The sequence below is a fragment of the Anthonomus grandis genome, chromosome 22 (assembly GCF_022605725.1).
Source record: "Anthonomus grandis grandis chromosome 22, icAntGran1.3, whole genome shotgun sequence".
Lineage (NCBI taxonomy): Eukaryota > Metazoa > Arthropoda > Insecta > Coleoptera > Curculionidae > Anthonomus > Anthonomus grandis.
In genome coordinates, this window is record NC_065567.1 from 26,828,033 (window position 1) to 26,855,409 (window position 27,377).

Below are 27,377 nucleotides of genomic sequence, written 5' to 3' on the forward strand. Positions count from 1 at the left end.
TTATCTCTCTTAGATGGTACGTCTAAGCTCAGACGGTTGGTGTGGTAACGCAATTGATGGTGGTTCTAATTGGGTGATGTTGGACTTACGTGCTCCCACAATTATTCGCGGTTTCAGAACTATGGCCATCACCAGGCCAAATGGAGATGTAGCATTTACGTCTGCAGTCAGAATCCAATATACTGATGATTTGACGGATGTATTCAAAGATTATCGAAACCCTGATGGCTTGGCAGTGGAATTTACCATAGAGAAACCAACATTGAGTATATTAAATTTGCCTGTACCTATTGAGGCACAATATGTCAAGTTTAAGATTCAGGTAAGACCATTTCAACATGTGACATACAGCCTCTGATTAAAAAAAATTTAGGACTATGTTGGTGCCCCATGTTTAAAACTCGAAGTAATGGGTTGCACTCGATTAGAATGTCAAGATATCAATGAATGCGCTCTCGATAACGGCGGTTGTCAACAGAAATGCATTAACAGCGCTGGAGACTATTCTTGTTCCTGTAACGTCGGATACGAGTTATATCAGCAAAATGGAACTGCTTCTTATTATATTGAATCATCAGAGAATGGCAAAAGGGATGGTGACATATACCAAGTGAACAAATCTTGCGTGCCTGTTTTATGCCCTTCATTGAACTCTCCTGAGAACGGTCTCATTTTATCAACAAAAGAAAAGTATCATTTTGGTGATCTTGTTAGATTTCAATGTGATTTTGGTTACGTTATGAGTGGAAGTGCCTCTCTTTTGTGTACTTCTACCGGGGCATGGAATGGAACGGTACCTGAATGTAAATGTAAGTAATTTTTTTATGTAATTAAAATTGTTAAAATTAACAAATTTATTTATTATTTAGATGCTCAATGCGTCTCTCTCCCAGACGACAAAAACGAGGGACTTAAAGTAATTAGGAGTAACGAAAACAGCGTTTTGGTACCATTTAGGGATAACGTTACCTTACATTGTGGCAACACTGGAAGACAATTAAGAAGAACCTCTAGTGCCGGATTTAGACAATGTGTTTATGATCCTAAACCAGGTTTTCCGGAATATTGGCTTTCTGGTGCTATGCCTTCTTGTCCAAGAATCGACTGTGGTGTCCCGCCTCCGACACCCGGAGCAGAATATGGTCAATATATGGACACCAAACATCAATCGTCATTCTTCTTTGGATGTCAAAACACATTTAAACTTGCTGGACAGAGTAGCAAACATGACAATGTTGTTAGGTAAGAAATACATGAATTTTAATTAAATGTTATACAACTGCGTTCTCTTTTAAAGATGTCAAGCTAATGGTGTATGGGATTTCGGAGATTTAAGATGTGAAGGGCCAGTGTGCGAAGATCCAGGTCGCCCTAGCGATGGTTTCCAATTGGCCCGTAGCTATGAACAAGGTTCAGAAGTTGGTTTTGGTTGTAACCGAGCTGGTTACATTTTGATCAACCCTCGCCCGATCACTTGCGTCAGGGAACCGGAATGTAAAGTGGTGAAACCTTTAGGACTGGCTTCAGGTAAGGATGAAACAGCAGAGTATGGAGTAGAATTAATAACAAAAGTTTTTATATAGGTAAAATTCCGGATTCAGCAATTAACGCTACTAGTGAACGTCCCAATTATGAAGCTAAAAATGTTAGATTGAATTCGGTGACGGGGTGGTGTGGAAAACAAGAGGCTTTTACTTATGTTAGCGTGGACTTGGGAAAAGTTTATAGGGTGAAAGCGATTTTGGTAAAAGGAGTTGTTACCAATGATATTGTTGGTAGACCTACGGAAATTCGTTTCTTTTATAAACAGGTAAATTATTTACTCACAATCGCCGTTACTAGATATTGTTGTAAAAAAAATTGTTTAAAGACAGTTAAACTCAATACAATCATTTTTTAGGCTGAAAATGAAAACTATGTAGTGTATTTCCCTAACTTCAACTTAACAATGAGGGATCCAGGAAATTATGGTGAATTGGCCATGATTTCATTGCCAAAATATGTTCAAGCCAGATTTGTGATTTTGGGTATTGTTAGTTACATGGACAATGCCTGTCTGAAATTCGAACTTATGGGTTGTGACGAGCCTGATAAAGAACCCTTATTGGGTTATGACTATGGATATTCTCCGTGTGTCGGTAAGTCTTATATTCTTACACAAATTATTATATATTTATAATTTTTCAATCTTTTTCAGACAATGAAACCCCTGTATTCCAAAACTGCCCTCAACAACCCATTATAGTCCAAAAGGATTCAAACGGTGGAATTTTACCCGTTAACTTTACAGAACCAACCGCAGTTGACAACTCCGGAAGCATTGCCAGATTAGAAGTAAAGCCTGCAAACTTTAAAACTCCCATGTACGTTTTCGAAGACATGGTCGTCAAATATGTGGCATTTGATTATGATGGAAACGTAGCCATTTGTGAAATTAATATTACTGTACCTGGTAAGAGCCAAATAATTATAATTAATGATTGTTATATTATAATTTAAATCCGTTTAGATAATACACCACCTCAGCTCAGCTGCCCTCCGAGTTACGTGATTGAATTAGTGGATCGCCAGGAAAGTTATCCCGTTAATTTCAACGAAACTAGAGTGAGAATTAATGCGACCGACTCATCTGGCGCTGTTGAACTGAAGTTCATACCAGAAAAAGCAACGATTGCTATTGGTGGCTTTGAAAATGTTACTGTCATTGCTACTGATAAATATGGTAATAAAGCGTCATGTCATTACCAGGTTTGTTTAAATATCATAATAAATAGTATTTTGGAACTAAAAACAATATTTTCTCTAAGGTATCAGTCCAAGCGACTCCGTGTGTAGATTGGGAATTGAAACCTCCAGTTAATGGTGCTATCAATTGTCTGCCAGGAGATCGTGGCTTACAATGTATTGCCACTTGCAATCCAAATTATAGATTTACAGATGGAGAAGCAGTAAAAACCTTTTCGTGTGATAAAAATACACCTTGGAGGCCTACGAGTGTCGTTCCTGATTGTGTTTCAGAAAGTGAGGAACTTTTTGATTTAAACATAATCATTCATTTACACTTAAACAGATCTCCAGTACAAGTTTGATTTATTTTTAGATACCCAACAAGCAGACTACCACTTTACAGCCATGATGAACTACAGAGCAAATGGTGCTGTTGCTACTTCCTGTCTCAAGCAATACACCGAGTTACTAGCTCAATATTATAATAGCTTGGATAATGTTTTATCTGAAAGATGCTCGGCAGTCAATGTTAAAATGAATGTGTCAATTATTAATGCTATGGCCAGTTTGATCGATGATAACGTTGTAAAGGTAAAGTTAAACTTCAAACATTTCTGTTCAAATCTTAAGGGTTTCTTTTTAGATCGACTTCATAATAGATATTGTGCCTGCAGTGCGTCAACCACAAGTCTACAATTTATGTGGAAGCACTTTAACATTGATGTTTGATTTATCAGTACCTTATGCAAACGCAGTCATCGAACCCTTACTTAATGTTTCTGCTATTGGTAATCAGTGTCCTCCCTTAAGGGCTCTTAAATCTGAAAACAATCGGGGATTCACTTGTAACATTGGCGAGGTTCTTAATATGGATACTAATGATGTACCAAGATGCCGTAAGTGAATTTAATTATATGTTCATGAGGAATATTGAAACTGGTACGTTTATGCATTTAAATTTAAAACAATATTTTTTTTAGTCCATTGCCCTGCTGGTACATTTGCTGGGTTGAAGCAAAAGGAGTGTACCTATTGTCCAAGAGGTTTTTATCAAAATAGAGACAGACAAGGCGCATGCCTGAGATGTCCCCAAGGAACCTATACCCGGGAAGAAGGATCAAAAAGCGTACACGATTGCGTACCAGTTTGTGGTTATGGTACCTATTCTCCAACTGGAATGGTGCCTTGTTTGGAATGTCCAAGGAATAGTTTCTCTGGCGAACCTCCAACAGGAGGGTTTAAGGATTGTCAGGCTTGTCCAGCGAATACTTTCACTTACCAACCAGCAGCTGCATCAAAGGATCTTTGTAAACCGAAGTGTAATCCTGGACAATATTCACCAACAGGTAAACAAATCTGATTCCAGTAGTTTTTATACAAGATATATTTGCTATAAAGTCAGTATTATCACTTACATTTTCTTTAGGCTTGGCTCCTTGTTCATTCTGTCCAAAAGACTTCTATCAATCAATTTCTGGACAAATCTCTTGTAACGAATGCCCAACAAATATGAAGACAGAAGGACCAGGCGCATCTGGTAGGGACGAATGTCACCAGGTAAGATTAACCGGGAAATCAATATCATAAGAAATTCATTAATTTCGTTTTTTTTTTGCAGATACAATGCACTGAAAACGCTTGCCAACATGGCGGTTTATGTGTCCCAATGGGACATGGAATTCAATGTTTCTGCCCCGCTGGTTTCTCAGGTCGCAGATGCGAGATCGACATTGACGAATGTGCCTCACAACCCTGTTATAACAGTGGTACTTGTATTGACTTACCACAAGGATACAGGTAAAGTAATATGAAGTTTTTAGCATATCATAGATTGAATAATTATTTTTTATAGGTGTCAATGTCCACCGGGATACTCAGGCATAAACTGCCAGGAAGAAAGATCCGACTGTTCAAACGACACATGTCCTGCACGTGCCATGTGTAAAGACGAACCTGGATATAAAAATTACACTTGTTTATGTCGCTCTGGCTATACAGGAGTAGATTGTGATGTCACTGTTAGTTGATTTTATACTTTTGCTTTAACTAGGAAGTTAAGGATCATATTAAATTATTTTTAGATTGATCCGTGTACTGCCAACGGTAACCCTTGCAACAATGGCGCCACCTGTATGGCTCTCGAGCAAGGTAGATTTATGTGCGAGTGCTTACCGGGTTGGGAGGGACAGACTTGTGAAATTAACGTGGATGACTGTGCGGAAAAACCTTGTTTATTGAACGCAAATTGTACAGATCTTGTGGACGATTTTAGTTGTTCTTGTCCACCAGGTAAATAATTTATTTTCAATCATGAAATGTTTATTAAAAAATGTGTACTTATTATAGGATTCACTGGAAAAAGATGCCAGGAAAAGATTGATCTGTGTTCCAAAAACCCATGCAAAAACGGAATTTGCGTAGATAAATTATTTTATCACGAATGCATTTGTGAACCAGGATGGACTGGAGAGAATTGTGAAGTTAACATTAACGATTGTCAAGCTAATCCTTGTGAAAACGGCGGCAACTGCATGGATCTTGTTGATGATTACGTCTGTACTTGCGAACCTGGGTTCACTGGTAAGAGAGATCTTATTAAAATAACGAAATTTTTTTACAGAAATAATTTTTATAGGCAAACGTTGTCAACATTCAATTGACTTCTGCTCATCCAAACCCTGCCAAAATGGGGCGAGTTGCACTGACCTGGTGGACGGTTTCAGTTGCAAATGTCGACCGGGTTTCGTAGGTCTACAATGCGAAGCTGAAATTGACGAATGCTTGAGTGATCCTTGTAATCCAGTTGGAACTGATAAGTGTGTCGATTTGGATAACAAATTCTTCTGTATGTGCAAAGAGGGATATTCTGGAACGATGTGTGAAGAGAACATTGATGATTGTGAGAGTGACCCTTGCTTGAATGGAGGTAAGTCAAAAAAAATTATACATATTTCTAAAATTTATAATCTTGTTTTTTTTTTATAGGTTCTTGTAGAGATGAAGTGGGGGCTTACAAATGTATTTGTCAGCCAGGCTGGACGGGACAGAACTGCGAAACTGACATTGGTAGCTGTCAAAATTTGCCTTGTCAAAATGATGCCAAGTGTATTAACTTGTTCCAAGACTATTTCTGTGTCTGTCCATCAGGTATTTGTACTTTCCATGACATTTGGCATTTTTTAAATTCTACCCACTATTTTAAATGTTAATTTTTATTTTCAGGTACTGACGGCAAACAGTGTGAGACCGCTCCAGAAAGGTGTATTGGTAATCCTTGTATGCACGGCGGTAAATGTAAAGATTTTGGTTCTGGACTCAATTGTACTTGTAAAGAAGGATTTACAGGTAATAATAATATATACTTTTTTATTTATTTTAAGATCACTTTTATTCAAAATTTCTTTGAAGGTATTGGATGCCAATACGAATACGATGCATGTCAACAAAACGCTTGTAAAAATGGTGCTTCATGCACCAACAGCATTTTTGGCTTTAAATGCGTTTGCCCTCCGGGATACACTGGAAAATACTGCGAAGAGGATATTGTCGATTGTAAAGAGAATTCTTGCCCACCCAGTGCAACTTGCGTCGATTTAACTGGCAAGTTTTATTGTCAGTGTCCGTTTAATTTGACTGGTGAAGATTGTAGAAAAAGTAAGTGCATATTAGTATTCACACCAAAATCTATTATAACTAATATTGTATATTTTAGCGATTTCTGTTGACTATGACCTTTATTTCACTGACCCCAGTCGTAGCTCGGCCTCCCAGGTCATTCCATTTTATACTACTTCAGCTTCCAGTCTTACCATTGCTATGTGGATTCAATTTACACAAAAAGATGAGAATGGAATATTCTTTACTTTATATAGTGTTAGGTGAGCAGGAGTATATGACGATAAGTGAATCGTATTAAGCGTACTTTTTAGTGATAAACACGTACCATCCAACCGACGCCCAATAGTACAAGCACATTCAAATGGGGTACAAGTATCGATATTCCCTGATCTACAAGATGCTTACTTAAGCTACAGAGATTATACCACCGTCAACGATGCTCAATGGCATCATATCGCTATTGTATGGGACGGAGAGAACGGAGGAGAACTTAAACTAATCACGGAAGGGCTTATCGCCAGTAAAATCGAAGGCTATGGAGGTGGAAGAAAATTACCTGAATAGTAAGAAGCTTTCTATTATTAAAAAGTTTTTCTGTAAACATTTTCTTATTTCAGTGCTTGGGTGACCCTCGGAAAACCTCAATCCGGAAACCCTAAAGCATATACTGAATCTGGCTTCCAAGGACACCTCACAAAAGTCCAAATTTGGAACAGGGCCCTTGATGTCACTAATGAGGTGCAAAAACAAGTTAGGGATTGTCGAACTGAACCTGTGCTATATAGAGGCCTTATTTTGACGTGGGCTGGATATGAAGATACCGTTGGAGGTAAGAAACTTTTACAAACATTAAAATATTCATATATTATAATTCAAATTTGGACATTAGGAGTGGAAAGAGTGGTTCCATCCCACTGTGGACAACGCAACTGCCCACCAGGTTATACCGGAGCAAAATGTCAAGAATTGGAAGTAGACAAAATTCCACCCAAAGTTGAATATTGTCCAGGTGATCTGTACATCATTACCAAAAACGGATCTTCATTAGGTGTATGGGATGAGCCTCACTTTAGCGATAATGTAGGAGTTGTTAATATTCAGGAAAAGAGTGGCCACCGTCCAGGCCAGACTTTGTTATGGGGAACTTATCAGATTGCTTATGTTGCTAGCGATGAAGCTGGCAATACTGCTACATGTACTTTTAAGGTAAGACCAAAGTTTCAACAGTCAAGGGTTAATATTAAAATACCTTGTTTTTAGGTCTCGGTATTATCGGAATTCTGTCCCGAGCTCCCTGATCCAATTGGCGGATATCAAACATGTAAAGACTGGGGCGCAGGTGGTCAATTCAAAGTCTGTGAAATAGGGTGCAACTCTGGCCTCAAATTCTCACAAGAAATTCCGAAATTCTACACGTGTGGAGCAGAAGGTTTTTGGAGACCCACAATTGATTCTAATTTACCATTGATTTATCCTGCATGCTCTCGTAAGTATTTACTTCTAAATCGTTTGTATGAAATATTAACATTTTCCAATTATTTTTATAGCGGCTAAACCAGCTCAAAGAGTATTCAAAATAAATATGCTGTTCCCAAGTTCTGTTCTTTGTAATGAAGCAGGTCAAGGGGTTCTACGCCAAAGGGTGCGAAATGCCGTTAACACTCTTAACAGAGATTGGAATTTCTGTTCATTCTCGGTCGAGGGTACCAGAGAGTGTAAGGAATTGAACATTGATGTGTCTTGTGATCATAGAAATAAAAGACAAGCAAGGCAAACAGAAGATGAAGATGAAAGCACTTATGTTATTGATGCAAGTGTACCTGCTGAAAAGTAAGTTTTGCTTGTTACATATGAGTAAAAAAGAACAAGAAAACTTTTTTCTGGGCCAAGCAGCCATACTTATCAGTATTTTATTGCTACTTTGATATCTTTCTTAGTTAATTTAGTCACCGCTACATGGTTTTTTTATATACCATTTTTCAATTAGAGTTTGTTTTTAACCTACAAGAGTCATAGTGACACTAACACTAATAGTTTAGAATTAGAAATTATAGTGTTTCAGTATAGTAGTTGAATGTGTAGAATAGTGTAGCATGTCCTTTCTCTCTATTATAGACAAGATAGACAAGGACGCCAATCGACCAGCGATACCTACAACATTGTAATTGCTTTCCCAGCATTGAAGTAAGCACCATTTATATTGCACGCATTTTTTGTTTTGGATCCATTTTTAATTTGTTGATTTACGATTCAGTGTTGAAGCGCTTTTGTTAAGTACCTTTCTTCATATTTAGTGATCCTGTAGTAAACACTAACACCAATGAACGTGCGGCTGTTAAAGAACTGTTGGAAAAACTGATTTTAGAAGAGGATCAGTTTGATGTGCGTGACATTTTACCTAATACTGTCCCAGATCCATCTTCGTTGGTTCTTGAATCCGACTATGCTTGTCCAGTGGGTCAAGTTGTTGTAGCACCCGATTGCGGTAAGCTGAAAAAACTACATGCTTATCCTTATATTTATTTACATTTGTTTTTAGTGCCTTGTTCTGTTGGAACTTATTACAACAAAGACACTAAAACTTGCATTTCATGCCCACAAGGAACTTATCAAAGTGAGTCTGGACAGTCTCAATGTATAGAATGTCCTGCTATCGCTGGACGTCCTGGAGTTACTGTAGGACTTGGTGCACGAAGTGCAGCTGATTGTAAAGGTTTGTAACTAAAAAACCTCTTTTACGTATGGTTTTCAGTTATTTATTTATTTATTTATGTTTGATAGAACGCTGTAGTGCTGGCAAATTCTATGATCACGACGCTGGACTATGCAGAGCCTGCGGCCACGGTTTCTTCCAACCCAATGAAGGTTCATTCAGTTGCCAAATTTGTGGATTGGGAAAAACGACGCGAACCAATGAAGCCGTATCCGCTAAAGAATGCAGAGACGAATGTGGAAGTGGACAACAATTAGCTCAAGATGGCCGATGTGAAAATTGTCCACGCGGCACCTACAGGTAAGAAAAGCATTAATACTAAAGCTTTTAAGGTGGTTTAACAATTTTATTTAATTTAGAACCCAAGGCATTCAAGCAGCCTGCATAAGTTGTCCAATTGGTCGCACTACACCAAAATCAGGTTCGATGGCTATTGAGGAATGTTCTTTACCAGTATGTAGTGCTGGAACGTATTTGAATGGAACATTAAATAGTTGCATTCCTTGTAAGAGGCGGTACTATCAGCCTGAGTCGCAACAAACTTCATGTATTCCATGCCCACCTAACACTAGTACTAAAGGAACTGGTTCGGTGAGTATTCAAGTTATAGGGATTGTATAATTTGAATGGTAATTCTTTATACTTTTTTTCCAGAAATCTAAATCAGAATGCACAAACCCATGTGAGATGAACGGACAAGAAATGCACTGCGACCCTAACGCTTACTGCCTCCTAATTCCAGAAACAAGCGACTTCAAATGTGAATGCAAACCTGGTTTTAACGGAACAGGAAAAGAATGTACTGATGTCTGTGATGGTTATTGTGATAATGAGGGCGTTTGCATTAAAGATGTTACTGGAGCGCCATCTTGCCGGTACGAATTTTCTCATTATCAATATATTAAATGTGCTAAATGTTTATTTTTTTTAGGTGCATTGGAAGCTTTACCGGTAAACACTGTACAGAAAAATCAGAATTCGCATACATCGCAGGTGGAATTGCTGCTTCTGTAATACTCATAATCTTCATCGTCTTACTTATATGGATGATTTGTGCCAGGTAATATTTTATTTTAATATTTGGAAATAGATGATTAAATATAATTTTTTTAGGGCAAATCGGCGCAAGGAACCGAAGAAGCTTCTCAGTCCTGCCACAGACGCAAATGGTTCTCAAGTCAACTTTTACTATGGCGCACCGACACCTTATGCAGAATCGATCGCGCCGTCGCATCACTCAACTTACGCCCATTATTATGACGATGAAGAAGATGGTTGGGAAATGCCAAACTTCTACAATGAAACCTATATGAAGGAGAGTCTACATAACGGAGTTAATGGAGGCAAAATGAACAGCTTGGCTCGCAGTAATGCAAGTCTGTATGGAACTAAGGATGATTTGTATGACCGATTGAAAAGGCATGCTTACCCAGGAAAGAAGGGTGAGTGTTATACTTAGTAGATTATAAATCAACATTTTTAAACGATTATATTTTTTTAGAAAAAAGTGACAGTGATAGTGAGGCAGGCCAATAAAGAACAAATTACCAGAAAATTTAGGTCCAAAAGCATTGCTCAAAAGCAGCACACAGTTTTTTATTTTATGCACCTAATTTAATATAAAATCTGCAAAGTGGATTTTTTCATCCTTGGGCATCATTTTTTTCGTGCAGCAGAGAGCTTTATTTTTACCGTTTTAAGAATAGTCGGGCATATAGTTACAAACGATACACTTCTTGTGGCTGTATGCCTGAATAGTCCAAATGTAGTTTTTTTTATTCACTTTTTTAGTTACTGGACGAATTTGTTGAAGAAGTTTCAGATTTGCACGAATTGTTTGAAATTTCTTTAAACATCTTTTATTTAAAAAGTAGGTTAGGCATGTACAAAGTGTCTTGAATAATTTTTATTTCTTCTGTGTTCAGGTTTTTGATACTTTAATATTTACTGAAATTGACTTTATACTTTGTTTTGTTAACAATTTTTTTTAGATTTAGGATTTATTGTTTGTTTGTAACATTCATTTTACCCGAGAAACTTATTAAGTAGAATATTTTTACGTTACATATGTTACAAATAAACGATTATATATGTATGTATTTTTATGTAATTAATAAATATATTAAATGAATTAATTATACAAATAATAATGCGAATATGATGAAGTGCACATGAACTCTGAATGTTAAGGCATCTAAACTTAAGGTATGACTGAACGAAACGATAATGTTATTATATTTAAAACATAATAAATTATAAAAAATTACATCCGTTCTTTTATTGACGGAGGCATGTTATATAAAAATAAAACAAAACTTCACCTGGAAGTAACAAGAATTTATTTCTTTTCACATTATGACAAAAATACATTTCGTTCTCGGGCTATTGTTAATTAAATAGGCTGAGGTATCATCACGTACAATAATACAATATAAATTATAAACTCTGTATTTTTTATAATGAACACATCCAGAACAAAACTAGTCGATTCCAAACCAAAAATTTACGACGTGTTCGAATGGAATGTGAATCGACTTTAAAAACAAAGTTAAAATATTTAATTCGATATGTTTTTTAACAAAAAAATGCAGTATTTGTGTTTTTTTCTTAACATCTAATTTTACAAATATAAAGACGTTTTATTTGCATTACTTCCACATTTAATATTCGCTAAATATTAAATAACAAAAAAGAGAAAACAACGCGCTAATAATTAGGGCTAAAATTATTATGTACAATTTATCCTTAGAGTTAAGTAGTATTTATGGGCGTTATTTTTTTTTTTAACCAAGCAAAACTTAATTGTCACGAATCTGCCTTCGAACATGTTTTATGAAAATTATAGATTAAGCACGCGCGGCGTGGATGTGTTATTAAAATTTTTGTTTATAATAATATAATAAATGCGTCATAATTTTTAAACAATTTTTGTTGGTAGTAAAATGCCGCTACAAATTCAATGACCTCTATGGGGGATCTCGTTCAGTTTTTTCCAGTTATATCTTATTTGGATACTTTACTACCAGAAAATAGTTATCAATCTGATAAAATATTTGAAAATTGTAACAAGTTATTTATGTTTAAAAAAGGCGATAAAAAGCGTTTAAATTTTATATAAAAAATTGTGCATTGTATTGGCGCAAAATAGAGACATTATACAGGGTATTAAGATATATACGTAAATATTTAAGGATGTAATAGGAGTAGCGAATAAAAATGATAATATCCTGAAATATTTAGGTGATATTACTTAACATCTTGTATTGTTATTATATAATAATTAAGACAAACAAAGGAAAAAGTTGGAATTAAAAAAAAATAATTATGGAAAAATAGTCATGAAAGATATATTTTAATTAATAAAATAACGGTTTTTAGGCAATTTTGTTCCTAGTATTAATTAATTTTAGCAAAAAAAATTACATTAGTATTTAATACCAGGAAATGAATGTTGTTTTTCACGAGAATTTTTCCATTTTTTTATTTTTTTTTTACTTTTAAGCAGTCGACAAAAAAACAACAGACAGAAAATCACATAATCGGAGATATTTCAAAATTTAATTTCGTATTTAGATTCTACTTATAATAATGATAATAATTATAGTTATTTATATTAGAAATTTAAAACCAACTTGCAGTAAAAGAATTACTGCTAGTTGCTTTTAAATAGATTAAAAACTAAAGTGTCACTTTTGACAGTTTAAAAAAATCAGATATTAGCTAGAGCTATTTACAAGAAAGTACATAATAATATATATATATTTATTTACGCGGTTGTTTACCGAAAATAACAATAACAGAGAGGTTAATTACAAATTTTAGCGGGAAAAATGCTTTTATTTACTTCTCTAATCGCTTTTTCGGCAAAATTTGTGTTGCATTTCATATGGCTCAATGCAATTTTCGTGTGAAAACAGAATGATGGTATTTATTTAACTTTAATTCAAATTTAATTTTTACATTATTTCCTGAAAAACTACGTTGAACCACTGAACTTTACAAACTATTAGAAAACAAGAAAAATCAAAACAAGAGATCACTACCACGATCAGATCACTATTATTTTCATATTTAAAAAGCTGTTTTAAAATTTTTAAGAAAAATGTATAAAACAGTCAGCGTCTTTACAATAGTTTACTTATTACACGTAGTTATCACAATTTTTCATTAAACTTTTAAGCTATGAAGAGAGTTGCCTTATTAACCCAGTAAAAATGAGGTTTTTTTTTCGAATAGTATTGCACTTTAATTGCAGGTTTTGTCAACAAGAGATATAAATTGGCACAATATATAGTCCAAAATTTATTTTAAAACTCCAGCTAGAAAAACACACACCAAACTTTTACTGGGCTCATTACATCAGAAAAATGTAACCAATACACACTCATTTTGGCATAAAAGTTCATTTTTATACATTGTCTTTTTAATAAATGACTTCATACACTGTTGCCTTTTTGTCGCCACTACCCGTTACGATATACTTATCATCCGCGGAAATGTCACAGCTCAGCACACTCGAAGACTCTTTCGACTGAAAAAAAATTAGTTCAAGTTAAAACTCATCAATAAATAAAAAAATAATAAAAAATATTACCTGGAATATACTAGCACCATAAGGCGTCCTCCATGCGTTCAACAAATTATCTTTACCAGTTGAAACAAACCATTTTCCACACGCCGCGAACCTTAAACTGAGTACACAGCTCTCGTGGAGATGCAGCTGATATTTATCTGGTTTATTAGCATGGAGAACTTCCACGTTGGAGTTCTCCATTCCAACCGCGAGCCACTCTCCCGTCGGACAGTAACCTAACGAGAATATCTGAGAACTGAAGTCATGCTGTTGAAGCTGACGGCCTTCACGAAGGTCCCAACTACGCACTGTATTGTCCAAACCTAAATGAGAATGAAAGGTGAAGAAGGTGTTTTTTTGTAAGGATCCCAAAAAAAAGTTTTCTGATGTTCAAAAAAATATCCTTATTGAAAATTAATTCTTTGGTTTATAGTTAATGCTACTATTTACCTCCAGTCCATAATTTGGTACCATCCGCTGAGATATCTATACAAGAGGCCCCATCTGTGTGTCCTTGGAACTGCCTTACTAATGTTTGGTTATGTAAGTCCCACACTGCGATGTTCCCGTCTGAGCAACAACTAAAGCAAACCTAAAATAAATTGTGAATATTATGATAATAAACACCATATTAGTGATTAACTCACTTTTGAGTCTGGACTAATAGCCAAAGCGTAGCACGCAGGTGCACTTGAGGTCAATTCCGCTTTTATTCTTGGAGTGGGACTTGCTAAGTCCCAAATGGATAAGTTGCTCGCCTCACCTCCGACTATTAAGGTTCTACCGTCCGGCAAGAGTTTAACTGATCTTATATAATTCTCCCGTTGCTAAAAAATTATGATTAGGATAGGACTCAATAAGTCAAATTATAAAAATATTTACCAAACAATCGAGTTGCGACACGGGAGTTTTCGAACCTGGCAAACTAATATCCCAAACTTTAACGCAACCTTTACCTCCTGTATAAACATATTTTGTGGGGTTCGAGATTGTTACTGCACATACCACTTCACCATGGTTGAGGGTGTTTATTTGGCGCGCATGCCTCGGTATGCCTGGGCCCACCAAGGCATCAGGAGGAAAAGGGACTGGCTGCATTTGCCCATCGGCACTCACGTGAAAAGAATAGGCACTAAAAAACAAAACTAATGATAGAAACACTTTAAATATTACTAGGATTAAAGAATAAAAACAATACATTACACTTACGGTTTGCCACCCGGTATTCCTCCCAAACTAGGTACCACCGGCGCCCTCATCTGTGAATGAGGGTCGTAACCGACCTGCAAGGGGGGTCGAGGATAATTGTTTAAAGCGGGAGGTAAATTATTGTGTAAAGCACCGTAACCAGCTGCTCCAGCTGCGGCTTGAAGTTCATGAGGAGGAGCACCTGTGCAATTAACAGTTAATATCAAACAGTATTATAAATGCGTAATATTTACCATTCGGCATCCCTAAATAAGCAGGATATTGTCCCATAGCAGGAGGTTTGACTACAGGTTTTAATCCTCCGCTACCCGATGACGAGCCCGCCGCTGAAGTGGGCGTGACTGGTTTGGAGATCGGTGTAGAGGGTTTCTCTTCCATTTTTTTCGTCGATGGTGTAGATGCGTTACTTGACGTTCCCGAGCTAAATAAAAAGAAATCCATATTAAAAAAAAATGATGCCAAACAAAGTAGCGAGAACGTCTTACCGAGGACTATGTGGACCCGGATGTTCCTTCTTAGGAATTTTATCAATACCATTCTCTCTAGGTGACACAGTACCATTTGGTGGTGAAATGGGGTCCTCTGAGGCATCATCAACCACAAGGTCCTGGTCGCTTTTCTCACCATCGCTATGCTGAAACAAAATGAAAAGTTTTCGAGTATGTCCGCGAAAATCCTTAAATCTATGGGCCGCCGCTGTCCGAGATCCATATGCCCAAACCCGTCCGTATGTAAATTCGAAGCCGGGCAATAAAAATAAAAAGGCACGTCGAGTTTACCGAGCGTGTAATATATCTGAATGCACATGTAAAAGAGCGAAACATGTCGGGTACATGCAACTGACTTCTTTCTTGCTTCGCCTCAGACTCAGATAATATAAAGATAGACGTGACGTTTTAGATATTCAGCCTTTGGAGTTCGGACCCCTCACTGCGGCGACAACTTCTACCAAGTAAATAATGGCGTGTTTGTCTTTAGTTGATTTTTATTTTAAAACACTCACGATGCTAGATAACTTTCTGATAGAACAGATTGATCAAGAAGGATACATTTAGGATCATTTTCAATAGTGAATTTTAATTAAAAAAAATAACAAATTCATTTTTATAAATTTTTAGTTCATAAATATTTGATCAAGGAACGTTACGAATTTAATTGGATTTTGCATTCGCGAATAAAGGACTTATGTAAATACATTGAAAAATGTTGTTCGATCCAATACTAAAAAAAACAATGTTTCCTTGAATAGTCTAAAATTAATTAATTTTGAACGATTTAAAAACGGGATATTCGTTATAAAATTTATTGTAAATATTACGCAATTTGTTTTATTAATTTGCTGCTTGTTTACTTTAAATCTAACAGAGCTAGGTTTTGTTTAATTACGAAAAAAAAAGAGAAAAATATAGATAACTTTTAATGTCGATTCTCTGTAATGTTTCTCTTACTAAACATTTTTAATAATAATAACGTTTATTATTTACCATGAAAATTACATGCAAAACTTACAGATGTATTTAATAAATGAGGTAAACAACTTCTAGGTAATGTCTATGGGAGTATAGGATTTTTAGATCACAATACGACTTTTTAAGAGTATATGTGACCAGTAAACTTTAGTTACGAATTAACTTTTAAACCTAAACTCTTGGTATTCTCAACAACTTGAAATTTTTGATTTCTAATAAATAATTCATGAGAAATTTGAGCATTATTTTCAAAGAGAATAACCACATATTTCTTAAATCCTAATATACATATGTCTGTTGGAAACCCCAACAAGTGCCTCAAAATTGGAATTTATATGAGTAGTGGTACAGCTACATATCATCCGCATATAAGTGATATTTCCAATGTTTAAGGTATTGAGGAAAGCAAGTTGTATAAATAGTAAATAGTAGTGGCCCCAATATACTACCTTGAGGCACCTTATTAAGAACTAAAAAACAACTTGAATATTTTGTATCAATTTTTACCATTTCGCATTTATTACTTAAAAATGATTTTATTACTGCTATTGTATGATTTGAAATTCCCATGTAATGCACTAAGGCCACCAATATTTGATCATTTAAAAAATCACAATGTTTTAGCAAAATCTAGTAATACCCACATTATTATTAATATAACAAATTATCCAGCATATACATACGTACACACCCAAATCCGTTTGACCGTAAAGCGGTTAGTTATTTAACCGAATTCTTTTACTTTTTTGCTCGCTCGCCTCTCAACTGGAACAAATCAAAAAGCGAAAACTTAATCGTTAAATAATATATTAATCCCGCGACGAATTGCTCGCTAAACTGTGACAAAACAGTCTGTTATGCTAAAACCGCGAACCTTAAAATTAAAGTGATTTTTTTCGAAAACAAGTTACGGGTTCACTGGGCATGTTTCTACCAGATTATATTAGATTAATGCATTTTAATACTTACGTGACCGAGGTCTTTTTCTTCTTTTTTAGGCTTTTTTAGTTCGGTTGGTTCTTGGGGCGTTCGCGGCCTGTATTTTTCCCTTTCCGCTGGAGATATCGAACTCCTCTAAAAAGAAAAAAAAATATTTTACACATATCGTTGATATACCTGCCTAATATATTTATAATAAATATAATGATGTTTTGCATCCTTGAGACTGAAGGCTTACAACATTCGAAAACCCATTGAGAAATCTTACTCAACAATAAACTTCATTACCGTAAAGAAGTGCGCCCTTAAATCGAGGGGGTCCGTTTCCCAATTTAACCACTCCGAAGGAAATTAGAACGAAGCAAAGGCAGCCCAGCCAACATCCGACTTCATAAATTAGACAATTACACGATAAGGGTGCGAACGTCTCGTCTACAACGCACCCTCGAGGTGATATTACAACCCCCTCGCTCTTTAGAAACCCATCTGGCTTCTTCTGCAAGACAAAAGGGGTCGTTACCGGCAAAAAATATTTGGCCCTGTTTTCTTAATTTAATTCTGGAAAAGTTATGGAAACGTGCCTCGGCGTCGTTCGAGCTCTTTGACGTTCAGCGGCGGAACGAATTTTAATACTAAACCTTTTTAATGAATAAACTGGTCACTTAGGAGTCGAGATTTTATCCCCTTGAGGCGGATAAATTTCCAAGTTATTTAATAAGCGGGTGTAATTTATCGCACGCCACTGCATTCTTAAACCCTCCTATTAGAAGGGAAGTAGTGAAGCGGGAAGGGCGCCTTGCAAATTTAATTTTGGCAAGTTAGTATTGTCGTGCGAATTTAAATCGCGTCGCGGCGGCGTTTCTCGTTCCCATTTCTTTGTTTCTCCTGGGTTAGTTTGCTAATTCATGGTTGACAGGTCAGAATAAACTTTTCTAAAAAGTCCCGGCTTTCGAAACGAGGAATGAAAATCTCGGTATATACGGAAATTATTCAAGTCACAGACGACTATTGTAAAACTGCATTCATTTTATTTTAAATATGCCACATCCCATCAGATCGACTAATATGTTTTATTACAGGAGTTTCAGAAAAATTATTAAACCGTTTTGGATCCAATAAGTATTTTGTTAAATCTAGGGTTCCTTAGGGCTCAAAGTTGGATCCTTTATTATTTTTGCTATTTATAAATGATCTAACAGAATGCCTTAAATGCCAGAAGTTACTGTTTCTTCTTTTCAACATTTAAGGAATGTGTATTATTTTGGCATTCCTGAAATAATTTATTACTTCTTGGATGTTGCAAATAAATTGTACATTTATAATGTTTATTCTAAACCCGCCCCAAAGCCAAAAATACCAAATAAATTTAAACACCCTTCATTGATACAAAAAAAAAAAAACAATTTTATTAACACGACGTTATAAAACCGTCCCCCTTAAAACAGTACAGCCACCCCAGGCCGTAACTTACCCTCTTATACCGCCATAAACCATTTCTCTCGTGTCTCTTTTAAAAACAAAGTTTTAGCGACATTATTCGCCTCCTATGCGGGACATACGCTCCACGTCGCAATTCTGTTCCTTATTCTCGTAAAATTCGAAAAGAATAAAAAGGAATCCGCCGTACAACAACAATATATTATTTGGTGCGATGCCGTAAAACTTGCCCTCGTATTATAAAGCATTTTCGAGACGATATAATGTGGCAGAGTGGTCGTAAACTTTTCCCCCTCACGCCTTATTACAAAATATTTGATAACTGCCTTCAGAAATTAAGGTTAAGGGTGGTTCTTTTTTGTTGGCCGACAAGGGTGGTCATAATGAGCGTTTGTGTTTTTTTCCTAAAAGAGAACGTAACAAACAAACCCTATCAACAATAAACCGCAGTTTAATAATAATCGCGAGGGCGATCAAATAATAAACAAACCTCTAGTCGCCGATTATCCGATCCGGGCAATAAGCGGCCGACCGAAATTGATTACGGCTTTTGTATCCGATCAGGGTGAAATTTCCCTGACCGGAGGCCACGGCCGCAATTTATTGCCCTCCCCCCTAAAATTACGTTTGATAAGCGACGGACCGTTTTAACATCTGTCCGATGCGTTGTTTACATCTTTTCACTTCGTCCATGGCTTTAAAATCACCCTTTGCTTTCAATTAACAACCCTATGTAAATTAAATTGAATGTGTTATTTTGTCACATTCTAAAAGTCTAAAAGTGATCTTTGGAAAATGTAAAAAATTGCTTCGGACATATTATTACCTGAGAACATAGGAGATTCTTTGAAGACCAAAAATTAACATTTAATTTTTTTTGGTGCCCGTAATTAAATAGACATTTTTAGACAATGTTCAAACCTTCACCCGACATCACGTTTCAAACAATTTCCTTACGACACTTTATTTTCCCGGCGACCCGATCTGTCGTAGTATGCGATAGGGCCTTTTTAGTTTATCCCGAGGGAATATGTCCGAAAGGACGAGGGGGAGGTGAAAGGGGAGCGCGTCGAGCGAACTTCGATTAACAGTTCATCCCTGTTTGTCTTCCTAATCCCCACAGAAGGTACGTGAAATATGATCCGTCGGGGTTTTTATGCCTGGGGGGTAATTTCGCAGCGAAATGATGACTTCAGTCAGGTATACTGACTAAACATTGCGAATTTAAGGATGAATTGCGAAGTCGTTTAAAGGCGAAACACGTACGTATTTTATCAGGGATACATTTGAATCCTGACGTTGGCAGGAAAATAAAGCTGTTCTTTTTTCCGGCTAGACGGATTTTATTATAGTCAGTATTGGACCTCTCCAAGACAGAATACCCAAAAAGCCATTAGCAAAGCAGAAACTGAAATCAGCAACACAGTCGGGAATGGGCGATAGTTCAGACAGAGTCATCAAAGACGATTCGTCTTGTCGTTTCACTTCTCCGGTTAAAATTAACCTCAACTTCCCACTTCGCTTAATTTTAATATAATAGCTGCGGCGTGGAAACACCGGATCCGACACTGTGGAGTCGCTGTTCTGGCACAGACTCCAACGGTAATCCACACGAACGAACGGAATTCTCGGGGCTTAATCTTGGCGAAACGAGATGGAGTTGGAGGGCAAACTATTAGTCCGGGATGCGGTCGGGGGGTTACTTACTGTCTTTAACTTTAATATACAGTGGCGAGCCAAGGAAATGGTTTACTACTCAATGGAACTCGAGTACGTTACGGTTTTACTTCTCTGTAAAGTAAGTTGAAATATTTTTTGGATGTTATTACAGTTTGACAATTTCGTAAATGTCATCTATTAAGTTAATGTCATTATAAATATGCATCAAGGGTGTTAAATAATAATAATATGAGTCAGCAATAATATTGTATAAGAGTGATTTTCTGGCATGGTTTGTCTAATTATACCAGAAAAACATCGCTTTGTCCCAATACTGTTCAATACTTTTTGGCCAAATCGATGTGATCCACTCTGACTTTACAAAATCCTTTAATCAGTTGAAACATCATACTATTTTGATCTTCCTATCCGAAGAATTAACCTAATATAATTTTTCACCGATTTATAATATTTTCTGTTATTGAATGGAAGTCCATATTTTGTAGGACAATGTGTATATAAAAATTACAAAATGGGGTCTTTATCAAAAAGTCTTTATCTCCAAGAAAAATGCATGTAGGTCACTTAGGTAAATGTATTATGCATTTCGGCTGTGTAAATGGCCATCATCAGATACTAAAATAAAATACAGGTAATTCAAGACAGTTTTAAAAAAAGAGCTTTTTCGCTATAATAATACAGATTTAGAACTTATCCGAACATTACAAAAAACATATACGTTTATATTCTGTAATATTTAACTCAATTTAATACTTTTAATAATACAAAATCTGTCATATGTCGTGTTCTTGATCACTAGGAACAGTTATTTCTGTGTGCGGTCGTTCCTCGTTATTAATGTTTAGATTTAAAATAAATTCTATATTAATTTTTTGTTTTATTTACCTTTTTTTATTTCAAATACTTTTTCCTCTATTTCCTTCATTTCAGATGGGTCTGTTCGTAATAGGCCGGTATTGTAAAATAAATACATAAACATTATGCACGACAATCATCCTTATATAATGCGAAATCATTTTCAATCCACTTTATTAAATGTTTTAATAGCATGGTTAATGTTGAGGCTGAATACAATAAAACAGGTGTAAAACCGGAATCAACAAGTGTGAGGACCGGCCAGGCTCGAAATTACGTCAGAGAATAGCCGCAAGCCGCTTGTTGCTTAGTTAATTGCCTTAAACAAGCTATACAGCATTATAGTTTGCAACACTCGATATCTGGGGAGGTCGGAGCTGTAGAGTAACAGCGGTTCTATGGTTAAATTATCATACTGTGCGAATAGTTGCATTCAAGTGATAGAAAAAATAATATTTTCTTACCATTTTTAAAAAAGTAATGTTATCGATTACTGAGTCTATCTTGTACCCGTTCAAAAAATGCAAATTGTGCCTTCACAAGTTATGCATAATTAAAAAACATTATCAGCTTTTCCGTATTTCCTCTCGACGTGCAATCTGTTATGACAGGGAAAAAAAGCAGCCGTTCAATTTTAAGAAAATAAAAAAATAAACAGTGCGAAATTGGATCACGTCTTTCATGCGCCCCTAAAGCAAACAGGCCGCGTCAATTTGTATACTTCGCTTTCCGCTTTCGTTAATTTGAATTTCGGTTCTTTGTGCTTTTTTTTTAGGGTCGCTTTTATCGTTTATGTAAATTTTTAAAAAATTAAACACACGATTATTTAATTAATAAATAAACATTGAAATTAATTTGGCTAAGTCAATACGAACTCACAAATCCTTTAATTATAAACTCGTAATGGCTGGGTTTAATTTAATAATATCAAAAATCTGATTTGATTCGAGGGGGGTTAAAATGAACGCCACTGTAGTATTTATATCAGCGCCTGCATCGGTTGATGTTCTGTTGTTTCCCTGTGCTCTTTTGTTTTGCCTGGAAGTCTCAAAACCGCATCGAGGGGCGAACGTGATTACGTGGTTTCGTCTTTGCAATGAACTGTTTCGTAATTTAGAGTGGAACAAGTATTTCCTTTAACGTGTGACAACGTAACCAATTTGCTGAAGCCATTTGGTGGTTTTTAGCATTACTTGTATGACAAGGACTAAAGTTTAAAAGAGTGAGAAGATTTTCGTTTTTTTTTATATTGTGTTCATTGCCATCGATGAGTTTACGTTTGTCATCAAGAAGATGATGAATATTTATATATTCTTAAGTCAAATTGAGAGTTATTTACTTTTACTGGATACGCAAGTGTATTTTTTTCCAGGCACTTTTTTACTCAAGAAGTTGAATGTTATGCTGAAAATACTGGAAAATTGTTGAATTAAATGAACTCTTGGAGAAATAAATCTCGATCTCGTCTTGGATTTTTGTCCAGTTTACGTAGGTATCTGGCCCATATTGTGGCGACTCGTAGAGACTTAATCTGTCGACCTCGAAGGGGTCCCGCCGCTTTGGTCCATTTTGTAGTTGGAGGAGAAGAGCACGAGGAATTTCACATGGCGACCGCGGCTGAGGTTTAGAAGCAGCTGCGGTTTCGCAGTTTGGATAAAGCGACGTAATTTGATTCTCCAGCCCGGGAAAACTGGCGGTCACGCCAGCGGCGGATCCATTAAATTCCTTTGTTAAATTGTTTACGTCTTATACATTATATTTATTTTGGTAAGTAAATCAATTAAATATGAAACGAATAAATATACTAACAACGAGAGGCTCTTGACCCATACGAGGACTGACTAAAGAGTGAAACGAAATAAAGGTCGAAAAACTAACGTTTTGACACGACTCCTTATTACGTACTGAAGAATCATTGACTACTGCTATGAAATGATGCTTTATGTCTGAAACTGACTGATGTCTGAAACTCTGAATAATATATGTATCAAATATACAGGATGTTACTGAATAAAATGCTGATCCTTAAGGGTGTTAATCCTTAGAAAAGTTCAATTAAAGATACGTCTTAAACTCCTTAACTATTTAATATTACAGTACCGATAGACTTTTAGAATTGGAGTTGCTATACTGTAACGGTAAAATAATATACATATGTTTATGTTTCTACATATGTTTATAAAATAAATATTTTTTTTACTAATAAATTAAGCATGCATAAAAATTTTTTTATTTTTTTTTCACTGTAACCGCATGCCAGACGAAGAAAAGTCAAGAAATCAAATTTGCCCTAAATTGAATGGAGATTATAAAAATAGTTTTTATTTTACGGAAAAACAGTGGCGTACATAATATATTTCAATAATATTTAATCTACGTTCCTTTTCCGGCGCCACTGGGGCTTAGACCATTTTAAAATTCCGAGTGGTTCTGAAGATATTCGAAAAAATACAAAATATTGAAAAATCGATTTTATTTTTTTATGAGTTTATTTCATATTCGATTTGAAAATAATTTGCACTTTTGCATTGCGACTTTTTTCGTGTTACATAACGATGTTTTTAGATTTTTAATACGAAATTTCGTCTTTTGCCAACCATCATCAACTTTGTTTGTTCCTATAAGTGCCATATTTGGTTTTTGCATTTTTAAAATTTATGTAAAATTCCTTTTTTAACGATATACCACAAGTAATATTGATTTTTTGTAAAAACCCGAATTTTTGGAAAAAACTAAATTTGCCGCAGGCAAAGGCTGTGCTTAAACTGAAAAGACAATAAATATCATAAGTTTATAGGAAAATTTGCACTAATTAAGAAATGGTTTAATTTTAATATATTAATTCTTAATATATTACGATTTTTTTTTAAATTTTCGATAGAATTAAGTAATGGTAAATATTCCGGAATGACATAACACCGCACGACGTGTCAAAGGTCAGCGAATCTTTCGGAATTATGGTTACTATTTGTCAGTTCAGTTCAGTGCAGTTCAACATATTGGCGCGAGATTTAAATCGGACATAAACAGTTGTAAATAAATACGGCAAAAATAAACATGTCTAGTAGTCGTAAGTGATCGTGCTCAATAGTATAAGTGTAAGTTAACAATTTCTATGCAATCGAGTATTTAATTTACACCTTAAAGACCGGGAAAACACTACTAATATATTTTCCATAACCTAATTCTTCTAAAACCGAAGCCCACAAAAAAAAACAACTCTAAAAAACTACCCCCATTATAGATGACAAATATATTCAGGACCCTAAGGCAGTCATGTTTTATATCCCGAACCGAATATCGGTAATTCTACTCGAAGGTATAATTTATGCCAGAGTGACAGGGCGAAACGGGCCATTTGGAAACTGGGGCTCGTATGTTGTGCCCTTTACTATTTACAACTTTACGTGGTGCATGTTGAGGGGTCGCGGGTGACACTAAAATTGAGTTACCGTTAATTTGTAATCGACTAAATAATTTGTATCAATCTAATCTTCTCACTGTTAGCGGGAAAATTAATTAACTACGAAATTATGGTGATTAATCCAAAGATGGAGATGCCGACCCGATGCCGGTCTCAGGCGATAATCCATCTTAATAACAATTTTCTCTGGCTCCTTTAAGTTTTAAAATTCCCTGTTTGAAGCACAGGATCATAATTTCAAGAAGGGGTCAAACAGATATTTTTTTTATTATAATTTTTACGATTCTAAAAATTGTTCATCGACCAGTTCCCAAATAGGAATATTACATTTCAATATTCACCATTTTACCTTCCCTTAAACCAATTACTAGGCCATAATAATAAATCCCGGAGAGCGTCAACGGCAGGGAAACACGAAATAACCCCGTCGGCGAATGCCCACCCTAAATCAACATGTGTTTGATGTTGATTAACTCTAAATAATACCGGTTAAGTGTGGTTAAACCGGCGTTTATTGAAAATTTCGGTCGTCATTTGCACGACGGAGCGTAAATCCGGATTATATAAACGCGGGGCACTAAAATTGCTGCTGCTCCTGCTGCTGAACGAATATCACGGTGATGGTAATATTGATACGTATATTCTGTTACCGCAATTTATGGCCCCAGGGGTGTACTAGCACAAACTTAATAATATAGGAATTATTACTATATTTTTTATGTTTACTATCTTGAATATTGAGAAGGATAAGAGAAGGAAAGTGACTTAAAGGCACCATCATAAGCAAAGTGACAATGAAAATTGAATTCATTATAAAACCAGGACTTGTGACCGAAAACCAGACGAATTTGGATTTGCTCGTATTTATTGAACCAGGTCTTAATGATTTTTATGGCAATTTCTACTTTCTGAAATATACTTCCTTTGATAAGTCATCTGCTAAGCAACAAATTTAGCAAATCATTTACATTTATGAGGAATAGTATAGACAAAACTTACTTAATTTTTCTGTTGTTTAAGTAAGACTCAAATAGTCTATTGGCAGGGCCTAACTCCTATTTTGTATAATTTGTCAAGCAGAATACGATGTGTGACAGTGTCAAATGCTTTACTTAAATCTGTTAGTGATCTGTAAGTGAACCCACGTCATTCTCAGTAATGCAATTATTTTTTAATCAATATTGCTGCTTTGACATTATTTTTGTTTTTTATAAACTTCTTGATTAATTTAGGAACATTGCTGATTAGTGCTACCGATAATTACTAAAAATTTTTTTGGCTAGATTTATATATAAGAAGACATAATAATGTTCTTTAGTCAAACTGCAAATTAACCCGTTTCAAAAATCACATTTATTCAATATTTTAAAGGCTTAATCAGATACAAATGATTGTATTTTACTGTCTCGAAAAACGCTGAAATAATCCTTTTAATTAGGCAATAATCCTGCACAGTCAACGATCTTAAAATGAAGTGTGAAAATTCGTTTCTCTTGATATTTTGTTTCTAAATAACTCTCTACTTACTACTAAAAAGAGTAGGCGAGTGTAGAGAATCACCACATTATCACCGTCATTATAAACTAATTCCCAGAAACATCTCTAGTAAACTCGTATAATGCACGTCCGATATTTTACGGTAATAATTCGTCGATAAAAGTGTCAACTTACCCCGGTTTAACCGTATGTATATCAAAACGGGGCCGTTTAATTTACGCAAATCAAAGCAGGTAAATGGCGTCGTTATCCATGACATTTCTATATCTGCACCGGCCATAACTCTGTTAATAAAATATCGTCAAACGGCAGGCCTGGTGATCCTGATGGCTTTAACATTTATTTCATTCGAATGTCATTATATGGCGTGGACCAGTGGTGGCTCGTGGGTTAGAAATATGCAGTAGACGATTTTGAGAAAAAAATATCTTTACCAAAATTTACACAAGGAAAACAGAAGAAAGCAGATTTCTCATTGTATGCATCTATGTATTTGTTTCATCGGTACATCTTTCTATTCCTTTTTTTAAGGCAGATTATGACATAATAAAAAAAGTTTTTTTGCTGCCTTCACTATCTGAAAATTGGGAGTAAAATATATATATTTTTTTATTCCAGACAGTGGGATGATTTTTTTTTTCTTCTCTTTAAGACATTTGGTAACCCAACATCTCCTATTTTCTTCATAAGCCCTTTTTTTCATATCATTATATACAGTTCAAAGAAGTCTTCTTTTCCAGGCAATTAATGGTCTCTCAGTACTTAGAATTAAAATATTGTTTCTTTTTCAGGCAGTTGAACTATTGCAGGCCTCAACTGCCTGGAATAAAACACTAATGATTTTCTTTTGGAGCAATAAAAATGTGTTTTATGAACTAGAGAAAAATCCGAAAAATTATGGTCTATTTAATTGTTTTCCACAATTTGCGTCTTTTTTATAAATATTTATTAAATTATTAATTTTCATCGCTAGAGGTTTATTCACTCCAACTGAAGCCTATTCGCCCTTTAAAACATTATAAAGAGAGAGAGGGCAAAGGGTGTCGCCACATCAAGATTCCCTTGAGTCTGTATGATCTCCTCAATTTTCTAGGATAAAAAAAACTTACTGGCCATTTTTGGGGGTCTGCAGCCACCACTGGATCGATTTAATTAATACGTGCTCATCCCCTCTCGATGGATATAATCGTCAAAACATGAACGAAAGGTGTCGGCGAGTGGGTATAGACATCATCC

General features: G+C 35.5%; 2 protein-coding genes across 4 annotated transcripts in view; one reads left to right on the forward strand and one right to left on the reverse strand.

Annotated features, from left to right (window-relative positions):
- Positions 1-11,324, forward strand: part of LOC126749146 (sushi, von Willebrand factor type A, EGF and pentraxin domain-containing protein 1) — a 27,541-nt gene extending 16,217 nt beyond the window's left edge. For all 3 annotated transcript variants that reach the window (XM_050458816.1, XM_050458817.1, XM_050458818.1), the window contains 36 exons: positions 14-322; positions 374-809; positions 870-1,242; positions 1,298-1,527; positions 1,584-1,810; positions 1,901-2,138; positions 2,198-2,452; positions 2,510-2,748; positions 2,808-3,021; positions 3,101-3,318; positions 3,371-3,623; positions 3,708-4,073; positions 4,154-4,284; positions 4,346-4,524; positions 4,580-4,745; positions 4,809-5,016; positions 5,074-5,307; positions 5,363-5,653; positions 5,713-5,874; positions 5,950-6,072; positions 6,136-6,381; positions 6,440-6,605; positions 6,657-6,908; positions 6,963-7,174; positions 7,235-7,551; positions 7,606-7,831; positions 7,893-8,175; positions 8,461-8,529; positions 8,640-8,830; positions 8,885-9,058; positions 9,127-9,358; positions 9,418-9,649; positions 9,713-9,933; positions 9,990-10,118; positions 10,172-10,500; positions 10,560-11,324. In XM_050458816.1, coding sequence (XP_050314773.1) covers positions 14-322; positions 374-809; positions 870-1,242; positions 1,298-1,527; positions 1,584-1,810; positions 1,901-2,138; positions 2,198-2,452; positions 2,510-2,748; positions 2,808-3,021; positions 3,101-3,318; positions 3,371-3,623; positions 3,708-4,073; positions 4,154-4,284; positions 4,346-4,524; positions 4,580-4,745; positions 4,809-5,016; positions 5,074-5,307; positions 5,363-5,653; positions 5,713-5,874; positions 5,950-6,072; positions 6,136-6,381; positions 6,440-6,605; positions 6,657-6,908; positions 6,963-7,174; positions 7,235-7,551; positions 7,606-7,831; positions 7,893-8,175; positions 8,461-8,529; positions 8,640-8,830; positions 8,885-9,058; positions 9,127-9,358; positions 9,418-9,649; positions 9,713-9,933; positions 9,990-10,118; positions 10,172-10,500; positions 10,560-10,594 — 8,166 coding nt within the window. In that variant the 3' untranslated portion in view covers positions 10,595-11,324. The remainder of the gene's footprint in view (positions 1-13; positions 323-373; positions 810-869; positions 1,243-1,297; positions 1,528-1,583; positions 1,811-1,900; positions 2,139-2,197; positions 2,453-2,509; positions 2,749-2,807; positions 3,022-3,100; positions 3,319-3,370; positions 3,624-3,707; positions 4,074-4,153; positions 4,285-4,345; positions 4,525-4,579; positions 4,746-4,808; positions 5,017-5,073; positions 5,308-5,362; positions 5,654-5,712; positions 5,875-5,949; positions 6,073-6,135; positions 6,382-6,439; positions 6,606-6,656; positions 6,909-6,962; positions 7,175-7,234; positions 7,552-7,605; positions 7,832-7,892; positions 8,176-8,460; positions 8,530-8,639; positions 8,831-8,884; positions 9,059-9,126; positions 9,359-9,417; positions 9,650-9,712; positions 9,934-9,989; positions 10,119-10,171; positions 10,501-10,559) is intronic.
- Positions 11,325-11,374: 50 nt separating this feature from the next.
- LOC126749148 (transducin-like enhancer protein 4) overlaps positions 11,375-27,377 on the reverse strand; it is a 99,155-nt gene continuing 83,152 nt past the window's right edge. The window contains exons 8-16 of the mRNA XM_050458819.1: positions 17,279-17,383; positions 15,326-15,474; positions 15,074-15,261; positions 14,841-15,021; positions 14,514-14,763; positions 14,279-14,458; positions 14,082-14,223; positions 13,653-13,954; positions 11,375-13,589 (exon numbers count right to left, since the gene is read on the reverse strand). Of these exons, the coding sequence (XP_050314776.1) occupies positions 13,482-13,589; positions 13,653-13,954; positions 14,082-14,223; positions 14,279-14,458; positions 14,514-14,763; positions 14,841-15,021; positions 15,074-15,261; positions 15,326-15,474; positions 17,279-17,383 (1,605 nt within the window). The 3' untranslated portion in view covers positions 11,375-13,481. The remainder of the gene's footprint in view (positions 13,590-13,652; positions 13,955-14,081; positions 14,224-14,278; positions 14,459-14,513; positions 14,764-14,840; positions 15,022-15,073; positions 15,262-15,325; positions 15,475-17,278; positions 17,384-27,377) is intronic.